Genomic DNA, 16,800 nt, shown 5'->3' on the forward strand with positions numbered 1-16,800 from the left:
GATCAGGGATGTGTGTATGAGGATGACGGTGGTGACTCCACTGTTAGAGCAGATTCGGGAAGCTCAGCAGGAGGCTATGAAGGAGGAACATCGGAAGAGCAAGCGCATAGTGGGTCAACTCACCTCCTTTGATTATGATAGCCGAGGATTATTGACACTACACCGTAGGGTGTGGGTGCCGTATCACGAAGGCGTGCGCCAGATCTTGATGGCGGAGGCGCATAAATCCTAATTCTCTATTCATCCATGGGCAACTAAGATGTATAGGGATCTTCGTCTAGACTATTGGTGGCCCTGCATGAAGCGGCATGTGGCATGTTACGTCGAGCGGTGTTTGACCTGCAGGAAGGTCAAGGCCGAGCATCAGAGACCGCACGACAAGATGCGACCGTTGGACATCCCGTTGTGGAAATGGGAAGATATTACGATGGATTTTATCACAAAGCTTCCCAGGACTGCGCGAGGAGTAGATTCAATTTGGGTCATCGTGGATCGATTGACCAAGAGCGCCCATTTTATTCCAATCCAGGAGAGTATCTCGGCCGAAAAGTTTGCCGATATATATATCAGGGACATAGTGGTGCGGCACGGGATGCCAGTGTCAGTGATATCAGACCAAGATGTGCGGTTCACTTCCAGGTTTTGGAAGAAGTTTCATGATGAGTTGGGCACTCGTCTGCATTTTAGCACCGCCTTTCACCCGCAGACGGATGGTCAGAGCGAGCGGACCATCCAGACTTTGGAGGATATGTTGCGGGCATGCGTGCTAGATTTCGGTGGTAGCTGGGATACTTATCTTCCCTTGGCTGAGTTCTCGTACAACAATAGCTACCACGTGAGTATTGACCGTCCTCCATTCGAGATGTTGTACGGACGGAAGTGCAGGACCCCGATATGTTGGGGTGAAGTTGGCCAGAGGGTCATGGGGAGCATTGAGGTGGTGCTCAAGACGACCTAGAGGATCCAACAGGTTCGAAGCAGGCTTCAGACTGCGTAGAGTCGGCAGAAAAGTTACGCCGACAAGCGTCGATCAGACCTGGAGTTCCAGGTCGGGGATATGGTTCTCCTGAAGGTGTTGCCTTGGAAAGGCGCCATTCGATTTAGGAAGCGGGGCAAGTTGGGCCCGAGATACATTGGTCCGTTCAGGGTTGTAGCCCGGGTGGGCAAGGTGGCATATAGGCTGGATCTGCCAGCCGAGCTCAGTCAAATCCACATCACTTTCCATGTCTCCCAGCTGCGGAAGTGCCTAGTGGATGATTCAGCGGTGTTTATTTACATGTAGAAGACAGTTAGTTCCCACACTGATCACCAGCTACTTTGATGTGAGTTACCTTCCAGTAGCGGTGGGTCTATGGCCACAATGTCGGCCCACCAGTAGGAATTACATGATATATGATTGTCTCTGTGATATTCATCTAGGGTTGCTACTACCTGTGATATGTTATTGTGCTAGTATGATATGATGTTATGTGCTAGTGACAGTAGGAGGAGACAGTCCCCCAGATTACCGGTCGATAGGGCCGAAGGGGCGGTCATGCCCCGTCATGCTAGATAGATTATGTGATATATGTGTTATGTGGTAGTAGTAGGGGTGAAATAGTCCCCAGTACCCGGTCGAGAGGACCGAAGGGGAGACCAGCACCTAGATATGCTAGTCAGAATCCGGTCGAGAGGACCGAAGGGCAGGCCATCTCCCAGATATACTAGACAGTATCCGGTCGAGAGGACCGAAGGGGTAGGTCGGGCACCCAGATATGCCTGACAATATATGTATGTTATGTGATTGTATGGAATGTGGTATGTTGGGGGAACTCACTAAGCTTCGTGGTTACAGTTTTCAGTTTTGTTTTCAGGTACGTCTTCTTCGAAGGGGAAGGAGCTGGCGCGGTAGCGGCCCATCACACACACGTTTTGTATTCCGCACTATGAGATCCTCCTGGGAATTTGTACTCTGACTTTATTATATATTTACGAAATGTTTCTCAAGACATGCGATAACCTTTATGAAATGATATAATCAGTGAACTTTTTATTTCTAAGATTCGCTAAGAATATGTTTTAAAAATGAAATTTTTGGCTCGTATGTTTGGGATGTTACAAGAACTTACAACTTACTTTACATCACTAAAATACTTATGAAGTCACCAGCTTAAATGTTGATCTACTCTTTCAAAATAACTTGTATTCTCAGGAAGCTAGTAGACAGGTACGCGCGTTGGGAGTCAGAAGATGAAGTATAATAGTTTCATGTCTTGCTTTGTTATTTACTTTTTGATTCAATCTTTTGGTGAATTACTACTTGTAAACACTTTAATATTAATACAATGGTTGTTTGTTACTATGATTGCTATGATACATGTGTTATGATACTAAACATGACGTCATCCACCCCCGAACGTTTCCACCGTTCCGGTTTGGGGGTGTGACTTTATCTGTTTTTCTCCTGTTTGACTTTATCTGTTCCCCCTTGCGACCGCGTTTTCGTGTGCCACCTCAGCCAAATCGTTTCTCGTTGTGGCCCATACCATCCATCCAAATATTAAATTGTTATCTGTTGGGAAAATGAAGAGATGCCAATATAGTAATTATCTTTAAATAACAAATTAATTTATAAAAAAAATTAATATTACCGACATGATCTCAACCCCTTAAGGGATCCGCATGATCTCAACCGGACATATATGACATACTACTGACATATTTGACTAAATATCTGAGCTACTGCATTTTTTTACCGTTGTTTAAGAGACATTTGAAAGCGACTCCAAGTTTCGATAATGAGACAACGCAATTTGATAAGTTATAATTAATACAAGATAAAACCATCCATGAATTATTTGAAGTACATGAATACATCTCTAACGATTTTTGGTATTTGAATAACTTTTCCTCAAAACTCACCTTAAATGATTATTATTGATATTTATTAAAGTGAAAGAAAAGTACATGGGATTGCCATTAAACTTTCATTTCGAGAAGTTCATCTTATCTTAAGTTATTATGGAAAGGCCTCTATAACCGAGAAAAGTGTAGGAATTTTAATGATATTGTAACGGCAAAAGCCACATTCACTGATCAGTAATTTCTCCCATTCGACTTCAGTTCGTTCTCTTCCTGTAGAAAAGCATGTAAGCATGACTAGATCAAACGTAACACGTGTATCGTTCAAAGGATCATCTCCTGTCGGGTGTTGCACAATCTCCACCATAATGACTTTTCCAGTTCCCTTAGGCATCGCTTTTCTACAATTTTTAAGTATCTTCACGCAATCATCATCGCTCCAACTGTGCAAGATCGTCTGAAATGGAAAGACTAATGTCACTATATATTAAAGAAGTATTCGACTAAATGTTACAACTTACAACCAAACAACTTAAGAAATTAAGTCTTTTTGTACATAAAGATGAAAAGATAAAACATTATAATTTCAAAAACAACAACCCTTACCTTCATGAAGATCCTTTCTGCAGGAGGAATAGCCTCAAACATGTCAACAGCAACATGGGTAACCCCATCATATGATGTTGCTGTCGAAATAACATGTGGCAAATCAAAGTTGATCCCTTTAAGATGTGGATACGCCTTCACAATCTCAGATATTGCAACACCAGTACCACCTCCAACATCCACCACGCTTCCTTTTAACCCAAGAAATGCGTTCCTGTAGTTGGAGATGATGGCATCCATGGTGATAGTAGTAACGGATGCCATAGCCTCGTTGAAAAGGCTATTGATGTCTGAGTTATGTGAGAGAAAATCAAAGAATTCTTGACTGTGGGCCAGTTTAAAAGCTGTACCTCCTTCTTTAACTGATCGACTTAACGCATTCGCTGGCCAAGCCATGAATGGGTTTGTAAACATCATAACAAACGGTGCCAAAGTCATATTCGTATTGCATAACAACCACTTAGAGGAGTGGTTCAGGGAGTAAACTGTTTCTCCATCACCATCTTCTTCATCGAACACTTTTCTGTGAACCAAAAACCTCATGAGTCGTTCAAGCCCATCAAGATTTATTGAGGGAGAGTTGATACCAGTGGCGATATCTGACAAAGTAGGGCGGCTGTGGTTGCTTATTATGTCGGCAATATGGAGCTCAACACAACATCGCATAGCCATGGCATCAATAGCTCCGCATAGATATCGCCATATTTGTGCCTGGCCTATTAGCATTGTATTGTCGTCTATTCCACTTTGAGCGTTCATTCTTGCTCAAACTCTTTGCACTCTGCACAGTATGTAGTGGATTTATGGAAGTAAAACTTTGTCACCTACTTATAACCTCACAAACTCAGGGGTTCTGTCTAGAAGCTAAAAATGATGCGAACCTACTTTGGTTTCTACATATTTTTCTCAACCATATAAAATAATGACAATTATTTTATAATGTTATCAATTTAATTAAAATGTGATAATACCATTTAACATTGATAAAAGGATAAGTACGACGATCTTTAATTTCTCATTTAATAAATACTCCAAATCCTCTTTGTGCAGACTTCGATTCGGATATAATATGTTAAGTTAATAACTTTTTTAAATTAAATAATTTTTATACACTTCGTATAAAATATAAATCGAAATTTTTTAGACTACCATGGTTATCAACCAAATCAAATCCATTTTTTCTATTAAAAACTAATTTCCCTATACCCACACATCCAATCTAACAAACTTTTCATACCTATTAACAATCAAATTCAAACTAATTTTTTTATTAAATAAATACTAATAGTAATAGAATATTGAAAGTAATAACTTTATTTTGATACAAATAAATTGTTTTTATGCAAACTATAGAATCTAGAAAAACCCAAAATAAAAACGAAATTTTAGTATAAATGATATGTTGTAGAAAAAAAAATCGAAAGAGATTAGATTTGAAGAGTTAATATTCCATGCATTGTATATCAAATATTATACTTTAGTTAATTATAAATGAAAAAATACAAACTTTTAAAGTTTTTTAATTTTTATTAACAAAGTATTTATTTTAAATTAAAAACCTTAAACCGATAAATACATAATCAAGTATATAAAAATAACATGTGGCATGAAAATAGGAAATGAAGAATCCATGAGGAGAATCGTGTTCGGGGGCCTAGGTCACAAAGATTTACCAATTTTTCAATATACGTGGTGAGCAACTCGTACCAACCTTGTGGTAGTCTTAATTATATCTTCTATCCACATAATTGCCAGGTTACAATCGTTAAACTCTTCCCAAACTATTTTTTCTGCTCAAAGTTCCAAGTAAAGTTTCGATAATGTCCCTTTCTACCTCTTAGTACCCATTTCATTCTCGCTATCGGCTATTGCCTTGGAAACAATTAAGAGTCTCCAACTTCTATGCGATAAATCAGCTCCAAAATCCCATAGATTGTTGTGTTCCTCAATTTCAGGAATTTGATTTTCAAATAATGATATTATCCCATGATAAATCTGTAAGGAAATCACAAAAAAAAGGTCTCTCTCACCATCTTCCTTTCTTACCGTTTCTTTGATTTGTAGTGACAAAATGTGAGGTATGCATTTCAATCCCGATCTAGATATTCGACTCCATTTAGATTCTTATTTGTATGGATCATGATTTTTTTTTGTGTGTTTTTACTCATTTATGAACAATGTATCTGTAAATATGCATTTTCAAGGTCCAAATGATAATAACTAGGTGTGAGATCTATGTATTACATTACGAGTTTATTTAAAAAAAAAATTAAATATAAAATTTAAAATATTTGAGAATTTTGAATTTATAAGAAAAATAAGAAAAATATTGAATTATAAAAATTAAAATCTTTTTTCTCTTTTAAATTTAAACAAATAATTTAGATAAATAAATAAAAAACTTAATGAAACTTTAATTTAGTAATTTTGAAACTTAAAAGAAAAGTCCATTTGATATGTATTTATTATTAGATTTATATAATATGTGGGTTTTAATAAAATAGAAAAATCATAAAATTACATGGGAACTAAAAATTAATTTAAAATATCCATAATCTTTATTTATTAGAGTAGATAATTGATATGTAAGCTTTTCACACACGGAAATGGTTCAACCAATTTCTAGCGTTGCGGCATGTCTAACACTTATTTTGGTGATGAAGGTAATTGGATTTCAGCTTGACAGATATCGAACAACTAAGAAGCGGATCTAGGTTCGTCTTGATATCCATGGAGCAATCTAAGGAGAGCTCTGGACACCGATTTCACCCCAAGTTTTATCCAAATCAATATTTTTGTATCATCTTTTTTTTATCTTGAAATATACATAGCTCCAGTTTCTCAGCCATTAAGGTGTGTAAGTATTTTGACATCGTAAATATAATGCATGATGATGTTGATTAGTTTAGCACAACTTTGAGATTTGTGTTTTAATATTAATATGATTGTGATGCATGTTTTTCTTTTATTTGATTACAGTAGTGATTTAAGATCATGTCATTCATTCATATTTAGGATACATTTTCTATTTCATCTACACTTGATCAATTGTTATATAATTTCTTTGTCTTTTATCTGTAAAATTTTGAAGGTTAATGTATTTATATTTTGATGTTGTGAAAGTGTTTGGAGCTTAAAAACTTCTGATGATAGTTCTCGAAATTCACGAGTTCATTGTAAAACCTACGAACAAGGGTTCTATTCTTCGCCCCCTTCACAAACAAGACAGTTTTCCTCAAAACTTATATGAGGTTTCGTGTTTCTGATCCCGTATTCAGTATTGTGTTTGGAGAAACAAACAATCACCCATGGTTTGTTACAACACTTACCATTTTCCTTTTTTTTTCTTTTCTTGCTAATTAGATTTTCCTTTTTTTTTTTGGAAAGCGAGGGCTACTCAGAGTGTAACGAAAAAAATTATGTGACTCATCAATCAAAGTATGAAACCATATCTATTGTGACCATTTTCTCTGATTGGGTATGATTCTCCATTCGCTCTGCATTCTCCATAAGAAACTGAGTAGGTTGATGATTCTAATTTATAATTATGGATGTTATTTTACTTTGTTAATTAGTTATTCTAACCGTGTTTGTTTGATGGAAAACGAGATGAATGCTCGTTTTAGTAGAGAATAAATTTTTCATGAACACAGAATTGTAGAGACTTGGATATAGAATGAGTTTCAAGCTTTCTTTACCGATATACATTTTCTTTAATTTCAAATAAAGTTCTTGAATTTTTAACTCATGGTACATAGTTAGAGAATTAGGTTCTTTGTAAAGTTCCTACGTTATGTGAAGATTACAATAAACAACTATATGTTGGTACTCTGATTTATTGCAACCTTTTCATTTGTGGCTTTTTCATAAGTACTTTAAAGGTAGGTTAACTAAACATATGCCATTTATTCAAACAATAGTAAGAACTAAAAAAACTACCAGATGCATATCTTAATTTGTAACCTACTTTGAATTCATAGAAACTATAATTTGAAAGAAATAATATGCCATTTGTTAAAAAAGAAAGTGAAAATTAAATAATATCTATTATGAAGATTGGAAACTATCGAACACATATTCTATATGGGTTTTAAACTTTCAATCTATGTTTGATAAATATTTTAGACTTTCAACTTTGATCTGGTTTGTGCACATATCATAAAAGAAGGTTGGTCCTCGTTTTCAAGTTATGAAATAGGATAAGGGTTAATTTGTTGTTTATGTAACTAAGTATAATGTGTAACACATAAAGTGTAATTTTAATGATCTGAATTGCTTATAGACATTTGCTGATGGTTTTTAATTCAAGCACCATTGGATAGAGATCTAATTTTATGCAGAGACACAATTAAGTATATTGAATATTACCTTTCATGTTTAATAAGTTTTAACTTGTATGTTTTTTTCTTTTCTCTTTTTAAAAAAATCAAAAACTTGTATGTTATTTCAATATTTGTTGTTAAAGCAGGCATTGTACAAAACAAAGATTTTAAAAATTAGAATTTGTTTTAATTTAGCACATCGTGTAGTACATGGGTTTAAACCTAGTATAGTATATTAGGTTATAACATGTCTAATCTAAGGTTTACAAAATAAAATAAATGTAACTATATCATTGTTAATGTAAACTAATATGACGATATTGTGTAAAAAACAAAATATTAAAGAAATTAAAAACAATGACAAAATATATAATAAATAATGTTATTTATTTAAAACTAACAGATAATATAATATAAGAGAAATATATATGAATAAAGCATGACAATACAAATTTTAAATAAAAAAAATCTGAGTCGTTACTATATAAACTTAGGATGTGTTTGGCCCGCCTCAACAAGCTTATTTTTCGAGCTTTTTTATATTGTTGTGTTTGGCAAGCCAAAAATTACTTTATAAGCTAACTTTTTTAAAAGTTACTCAGACTAGCTTTTTAGAAGTTTTTAAATTTTTTTTCCAAATATATCCCTTAATTAGTTATAGAAACACATACTCTTAAGTGTCATTGTATGTACTTTTATATAATTCAACTAGCTTTTCAGCTATCAACTAGCTATTTAGTTAACAACTAATTTTCAGCTAGTACGCCAAACATAGCCTTAGACTTGTTACGTATAATTCAAAATGGTGGGTGATTTGGTACTTATTAGTGTGCTATTCATGAAGATTTGGAGTTGATCGTCCTAGTGGTAGTGGTGCTACTGGTTGAGGTGGTGATGGTGGTGGTAAATGTGATGGCGGTGTTGATCGTGGAGGTAACACAGTTGGTTGTGGTGGTGTTAGCAGCAAAGGTGATAATGGTGTTGTTGGAGGTGGTTTGGGCAGTAGAGGTGGCAGGTGTGGTGGTTGTGAAGCTAGTGGTGGTGGAGGATCGAAGGTGGTGGTGCTCCTGTTGGTAGTGGAGGAACGAGGTTTGTCGTAGTGATGGTAGTGGTGTTGGCCGCAGATGTACATGCAACGAAGGTGGTATGGTGGTGGTAGTGCAACGGTGGTAGTTTTAGTGGCAGTGATGATAATGGTGGAGGCGAAAGTGGTCAATGGTCGTGGCCGTGGTGGTGTTCGCTTTTGATGGTGGTGATGGTGATGGCGACGATAATATTGGTGGTGGTGTGGGTAGTTGATTTGGTGTATCAGGGGGGAGGAGGGGATGCATCAAAGGTGATGATAATAGTGGTAAGGGTGGAGGTAGTGGTGGTGATGACGAAGGTGATACAGGTGATGTTGGTGTTGTTGGCAACAACGTTGTTGATGCTTACGTCGGAGATGATGGTAGTGGTGGAGGTGACGGAGGTGGTGGTGCTAGTGGCAGTGGAGGACCGAAGGTGGTGGTTGTGGCATAGCTGGTAGTGCTAGTGGCACTACAAACAAAATGACATTTAGCGACACATTTTTATTTTGCCACTATATTATGTTTTTAGTGGCACATTTTATATGCCACTATAAAATTAGTACATTTAATGACAGTTAATAATCTATGTCACTAATATTATTATTATTAACGACATATAAAATTAAAATGCGACTAAAAACTCTTTATTTTGTGTCATATACTTTTTATATGCCACTAAAGTTTTATAATATGTTTTACCAATTTGTTTTTTGCCACTGAAAAAAATGAATTCTCGTATCTTATTTCCTTTCTCCAAAAAGAATCGGCGCTTATTGCTAAAATAAATATATGAAATTAAACATTCCTCCTTTAATGTTTTATCATTTATTCTACCCTAATCGATCGAACTTCATAGCTTCATCATACCATCATCGGACCATCGAAAAGGAAGTCGCACTCTATCTCATTGCATCACGACATCAGGTATGATTTCAATTTTCAACTCGCATTCCCCACCCTCTCCATTGGTTAAACCCTAACCTCCTCAAGCCTTTCCACTCGAAGCAACTATTCTCAAACCCTAATTTTCAAGTCTACACTCAATCCATTATACGTGGTATATGGAAGCTGTCGATTAAGTTTGATCGGAATAGATTGACTTAGTTTATCACTTTATTTGTGAAATATATACCAAATCTCCTTAGTTTCTTTTGCAATTCATTATGATATTGTTGATTTTGAGAGTTTTAACTCTCGGAACGGTTCTACTGTTCCGGTGAGTTTTTCTCCTCTGTTGGTAACCTAAACCATTGATTTAGCATTATCTCTTTTGTATCGAGGAGTTTTTCATGGATATTGAAGTTTGTTGTTAAACCTATATGTTAGCTTAAGTACCAGGGAGAATATCACGTTTTCTTATCCGTTTTTCTGTTTGATCATACGAATGTTAATAATATTTTCCCTAATTTTTATCATTGGTTTATACTCCAGATCTTTAATTACTTTACATAACAGTTGATTGAAGATGAAGGTTCAAGAAAAAAAGTGAAGAAATTATGGAAGAAGGGTAATTTGGTGTCTTTGTAATTTCATATTACACACCCCAACTGTTTGATATAATGTCTAAGTGAAGGTTTTAACTTCTTTTATATGTTTTAAGTTACCTCTCAAATTTCATAAGACAATCAATAGTTATTTACATTTATGGAGGATTTTAAACTCTAATCTTGCTTGTATGTAATCTTCTTTGTATTGATTAGGCCAAATACCATGTTGCAAGAGTCTACTTCCCAATCAACTTCAATTCAAAAGCATCTCGTTACATTTGTTCTGGCGGAAGTGGCCAAATTGTAAGATATGGAATTTACAGAAGGCGTATAAAGTGGTTCAACGGTCACACATACATAATAACATATGTGATACACTTTCATAGATGAACATTTAGCTTCCATTATTCTTAGTGGTGATGTTATAGTTCACAACCTTGCATTAAGTGTGCTAGGGCTACTGAACTCTCAAGGATCCTAATGGGTAGGTGTCTTCTTCTCCAACTTTATTGCTATCACAAAATCATTAAGAATCTTAGTTTTTAATTGTGTTTGTAATTCATGTACCATTGTTTTTCTGATTATGCTAGATGTTTGTTGATGGTTCGAGCTCTCAAGTCTTAAGGGGTACTTGATTATTCATGGATTAGCGGACACCTTTTAGTGACAGCTGACGATGAGGAATCTGTTCATTTGTGGGATACAACTGTCGGAACCCAAAGGTTTCTTGGCTAAAGTAGCATTATGCGCCAACTATTGGTGTTAGTTTTTCACCATCCAATGACAAGGTCACTTTTTAACTTTTAACATTCGTTTAATCATCACTTTTGTACAATTATTTTGTTCTTTCTTTTATAGGTTTGATTTCTGATAGATGGTTGCTAGTGCGGGACTAGATAAAAAAACTTACACGGTTTTGACTCAGGAACAATAAGATCTTCATTTTGCATACCATGTGAAGCACCATTTTCTTCATTGGCCTTACGTGATGTTGGATACACTTTAGCAGCTGAACAACTACTGGAGAGGTGGCGTTTTATGATTTTTATACAAAGCCTCAAGATTCGCATATATGCAAATATGAGGTAAATCCACCTTCATAAATCTTTTTTTGCTTATTTATGTTTTATATGATATTTACAGGTTATAACAAGTATATGTAAATCAAAAAACTTTGGCTGTATGGTTTAAGCTTTTGTTATTTGTGGTTCTTGTTATAGGATGTAGTTACCAGAAGCATATATACAACAATTTCTTTCTCTTATCACCTCAACACAATATGTCAATCACGTATGTTTCTTCTTATAACTATTTTTATTGTCTTGATATTGTTATATTGTTGCTTCAATTGATATTTGTTTTGTGATTAGAGCGAGTTTAATTCATCGGATATAGATTTTCGGTTGTAAAAATCAGTCTAAACTTTGACTTTATGCTTATGATTTGGAATTTATAGCTCCAAAATCATAGTTGTAATCTCACCTTACTGAAATAGAGGATATCTTTTCTTGAAATATAAAGCTTAGGGGCATTATTTTTCAATATGATACATAGGTTCACCAAAATCGTTACTATATAAACTTTATTCTTGTCCAAAATTTACAAATTAAGTTGAATATAGTATCATATTCAATCAACATGTTTATCCTTCTTACAATTAAACCACAATGTATTCATTTCGGTGTATTTGTACTCTCTAATAGATCTTTAGACACTAGTTTGTCATCATGTTTGTCTATTTGGAAAAAGTGATGTATGCATAGAGTCTGCATGTCTGTTTCTTATTTGTCTAGATTAAGTCCTTAACTCATTAAGATAAGTTTGATGCATTTGAAGGTGGTAGGAGAAAGAACGTATCATGAGAGAGTAGTTGCTTACATCAGAATGAAGCAGAGGTTTGTACTTTCTTTTTACAAATTATAAATTCACATTTATTACTTAATTGTGGTTTCTTGTAACGTTCTTGGTCCATCTTCTTCCAATTAAAAAGCTTATTGCAATTTTGGTTCCAAAAATAGTCATTTTACTTGGAATAGGGTCAAAAAATGTTACAAAAGCCTCAGATAAGGACCAAAAAATTTTAAAAAAAATTGTATGGACCAACAATGTAATTTACTATTCTTATTATAATTGTGTCTTACCTCATTCATTAAAGGATTTTGGGTATTGTTGTTTTTTTAACTCTTAACAAATAAATGTATCTTGGTTTTTCATGAGAACTTTTTTGTAACATTTATGTAAAATGTTTATCAGGAGATTGAAAAAATGCATGCTCAACAACTAGGTTATAATAGCTCACATGATTGACTCACGTGATCACCTTGAGCTTCTTGTTGATTTTCCATGGTAGAGAGTGAAGAAGTTGAATTGGAATTAAAAGATGCAAAATATAGGCTTGATATTGACCATTATGACTTAGAAAACCACATAAAGGTTTATTGAATATCTATTTGTTTGCAAGGTTGGAGAAACATTTATTTTTTCTTTTAGTTAGTGTCTATTTGTTATGATGGAATCAATGAAGGAATAGAATGATTTATTTCATTGGAATGGAAAAGAAAATGTTGTTTTTTCGTTTGATAAATGGAATTTTTATGATTTTATATATGTTGGTATTTAATTATTTATTTTATGTTATATTATAGATAAAAATTATGTAATATAATAGTCTATATTATAGAATTTTATTAGTATTTATTGGCATAAATATGTTATAAAATATTTTTTTTGTATTGTGGCACATAAAAAAGTGCCACTAAAATCTTAAAATATAGGACTAAAAAGTAGCATGCATTTTTTTAATCAAATGAGCATTTAAGGGTACAAAATATGTGCCACAAAAAACTTATTTTTTATAGTGACAAATAAAAAAGTGTCGCTAAAAGCCCAAAAACTGCAGCAGCAAAATAAAAAAGTGTCACTAAAAGGTTTTAGTGGGAGCATTTCTAGTGGCACTTAATATGTATGTTGCTGATTCTCTAAGAAGCTTTTAATGGCATTTTTTGGGTTTTCAATGACACTTTTTGTATGCCTCTAAATGACATATTTTTTGTAGTGTGGTAGTCGTGGCGGTGAAAGTAATGGTGTTGGTGGTTGTGACATCCCAAAAATCTCGGCCAGAAAAGACCAGTTTCATTTATGCTTTTTAAACAGTTTCAGAGTAAATCCTTTTGATTTTAAAAGAGATGCGGAATTTGTTCCCAAAAACAAAACATGATAAAATAGATTTTTATCAAATCATTTCATGAGGAAATATAATTTCATTTCATAATAAAAAATCGAGATGTCATGTTCCGATACAGACCATAAAGCATAAACAATAACATTACAAGTCATTCAACAAATATATACATATACAGACTTGTAAACAAAACAACTTAATGTTTCATCCATCTTATGCCCTCACGCCACTTCTTGTAATACAAAGAAACTGAGTGGGTCAGACTTGGGAGCCTGGTGAGCATATAGGGTTTTCAACCCACAATAAATAACTATATTAATTTCATCAACCAACAAAAACCCAATTACCCATTCCCGTTATCCTCACTTTACGTCCCTAAACACTTTTCTCAAGGGACCTAATCTAAGAATATTTCATCGGGTGACAACACATGCTTCGGGGGTTTCCCAGCAATATATGTCAAATAAGGCAACCATGGGGGGATGGAGTACAACGAATGAACACCGAAGTTCATTAACACCTACAGGTGGTGAACTTGCTAATGTTCCACAGGACTGTCTAGAAAAGTCTGTGGTTGTCATCTAAACTCCGCTAGATGACTAAATCAAAAACAACAACATCGAGGCCTCTCTTCATTTTAACACACATCAACTATCTACCCATGCTTTACCCAAAACTTTTGTAGATAAAAATACATATACGGTTTAAAATTTGTATAAAACATTTATTCAACACTTGCTTCAAATAAACAAATAATGTATAAACACATAACACGTATTTCAAAGCAAATACTTCATATTTGTGTGTTAGAAGAAAGTAACCGCACACTCACATGTCTAAACAACAATATATATATACACATAGCACGTATTTTATAAAATACTTCATATCTATGTGTAAGATGAAAGTGACTATACACTCACTTGATCAGAAAATGATCAGACAGCACTACAGCTTGTAAAAGTAGTATTCTTCGGTAGATCTGGAAGATCTTCACAAAAACCGGGCTCCTCGCGGGCAGGGCTTCGGCTTGGGAATAATGTTCCTCGGGATCCTCGGGACTTCAGAACTTACTCTGGAGCTCGGGAATGATACCGGGGCTTCGTGATATAATTGGCACGCAAAACGATGCAAAACTTAGAGAGAAAGGAAGAAAAAAGGCAAGGAAAATGGCTAATATCGGGTTCTATTTATAGGCTGCTGGGTCTGGGATTACACTGGGCGTAATTTCCAAGTACGCTGGAGGTAATCATGGTTATGCTGGGTGTACGCTTCGGATAAGCTTTGGTATGCGTGCCACGATCTTCAAAAATTCATAACTTTCGCATAGAAGCTCCGTTATTGACGTTCTTTATATCCACGCGTAGGTGAGATTATGCTCTACAACTTTCATTTAGACTCCGTTTGCTAATTTTGAATTTATTTTTTATTATTTATTTTTAGTTGGCCGGGATAGCAAAACTCCGTTATAAATTCATAACTTCTTCATCCGACGTCCGTTTTCGTCCCTCTTTCTGTCGTTGCACTACTATCGACGAGATCTTCGATTCTCGTTTAGAAAGTTTCGGCTAAAAGTCGCTCGATCTCAATTCGAACTTTTTTGGGCTGTCTACTGCTAAGCTGAAACTTCGAAAAATCATAAGTTCGTCATACGAAGTCAGATTTAGGCGTTCTTTTTATGCACGCTCTCGGTTCAACATTATCTCCGTCTTTTGTGTTGATCACTAAGGCTAAATATCGCTCATTCGTAAATTCACTATTTACATCACGCTGTGCCACACCGGTTTTGTCGCGAAACTTCGACAGGTCATAATTATTAAATTATTATAATTAAGAAATAAACACATAATTCACATAATTGACATAATATTCAAATATTTCATCGTTAATACTTCAAAAAGAGTTACAAGGGTTAACCTAGACTATTACATTGACAATAATGTCTAACCTGGAAACGCGGGCGTTACAGTGGTGATGATAAAGGCATCAGAGCTCGTGTTAGTGGTGATGATGTTGGTAGTGGTGGTGATGAAAATGGTGGTGGCGGTGGCGACGACAACGATAGTATTATTGGTGGTGGCAAAAGTGGTGATGATGCCAGTAGTGGTGGACGTCGAGGAGGTAATGATGGCCATGGTGGTAGAGGAGGTGGTAGTGGTAGCATTAGAGGTATCGCATGTGATAGTGGTGTTGGTGTTGGTGGCTATAGACGACGATGATGTCAGATAGTAAAATTCGGTCATCAAAAAGTTTAACTCAAAAGAAAAAATTTTGTGCAATTCTATCATATATTGAAATTTAATCTCTAATACATTGTCCTCCAAAGTCAAAATTGATGTTAGTTTATCTGAAAATCAAAATAATTTGTTTCCTTTTAGATAATATTTATGACTGATTCACAAGTCCAATATACGATATTCATGAGTAAATATTGAATAATTAGTCCCGAATAGTAAAATTCAACATTCAATAAGTTTACATCCCTAGGCAAAAGTAATACAACTTTATCAAATACTAAAATTGAGTTTGTATAAAGTTCTATATAAAAGCAAAACTAGCACAAGTCTATCGGTCTCTAATAAGTTTTCCTCAAAATTTAAAAAGGAAAAATGACTTGATAGGGTAAGATATTTTTTGAAATGTACACATTTAGTCCTTATTCTTTTTTTCTTGTAAAATAAACCCTTATATTTTATTAATATGTACACATTAGGTCCTTTTCACCGGATTCTACATGTTTTGCTGACGTGGAAGGGTTTATTTTACAAAAAAAGAATAAGGACTAAATGTGTACATTTCAAAAAGTATCTTACCCTATCAAGTCATTTTCCCTTTCATTTATTTTGTTGAAATGAAATACCCAGGTGGCATCCACATATCCACAACGAGATTTTTCCAACTTTTATTCATCATGAAAAAGAGGGAGAGCCTCGATCTCCGGCGACTCCTTTGCGTGTTCCTACACATCACTGGTAGCAAGGAGGAATGATGGCAAAAACAACAAGGTCGAAGGGGAAGGCAGGAGGAAGTAGAGACGGTAGTTGGCCGCGAGGAGCTGCTCTGGTATCCCCCTCGTCGATTCTTTCTTCTTTTTCTGACAACATATCTCAAAGATGGAGGCAAAGAGAAACATATCGGAGAAGCATAACAGGTAAAAGGTGTTTAGCTGTTGTTGTTCGACCGGAAAGAAGAGAGACGAGAAAGAGAAGGGTCGCCGCCCTTTTCTTGTTGCTGGAGGATCACCCACCTCCGGTGACTAAGCTAATTAATTGCTATTTAGTGTCACTTGTGCTTCC

At 35.0% G+C, this 16,800-nt stretch overlaps 1 protein-coding gene across 1 annotated transcript; it reads right to left on the reverse strand.

The window, feature by feature from the left end:
* Window positions 1-2,842: 2,842 nt before the first annotated feature.
* On the reverse strand, window positions 2,843-4,327 carry LOC145058497 (desmethylxanthohumol 6'-O-methyltransferase-like). Its single transcript, XM_079006393.1, has 2 exons — window positions 3,448-4,327; window positions 2,843-3,298 (listed from the first exon to the last, which is right to left on the reverse strand). Exons 1-2 carry the CDS (start codon window positions 4,204-4,206, stop codon window positions 2,999-3,001), a joined length of 1,059 nt encoding a protein of 352 aa, XP_078862519.1. The 5' UTR covers window positions 4,207-4,327; the 3' UTR covers window positions 2,843-2,998.
* Between the last annotated feature and the right edge of the window lie 12,473 nt (window positions 4,328-16,800).

The sequence above is a fragment of the Lactuca serriola genome, chromosome 6 (assembly GCF_051521515.1).
Source record: "Lactuca serriola cultivar US96UC23 chromosome 6, Lser_US96UC23_V15, whole genome shotgun sequence".
NCBI classification, from domain to species: Eukaryota; Viridiplantae; Streptophyta; class Magnoliopsida; order Asterales; family Asteraceae; genus Lactuca; species Lactuca serriola.

What these genes read in the sequence shown, in the direction of transcription:
- LOC145058497 (XM_079006393.1), bottom strand. Translation starts at nt 4,206, where the DNA reads ATGAACGCTCAAAGTGGAATAGACGACAATACAATGCTAATAGGCCAG. An exon ending in CAGAAAGGATCTTCATGAAG is followed by an intron (nt 3,299 to 3,447) that starts GTAAGGGTTGTT and finishes TTTCCATTTCAG; the next exon opens with ACGATCTTGCACAGTTGGAG.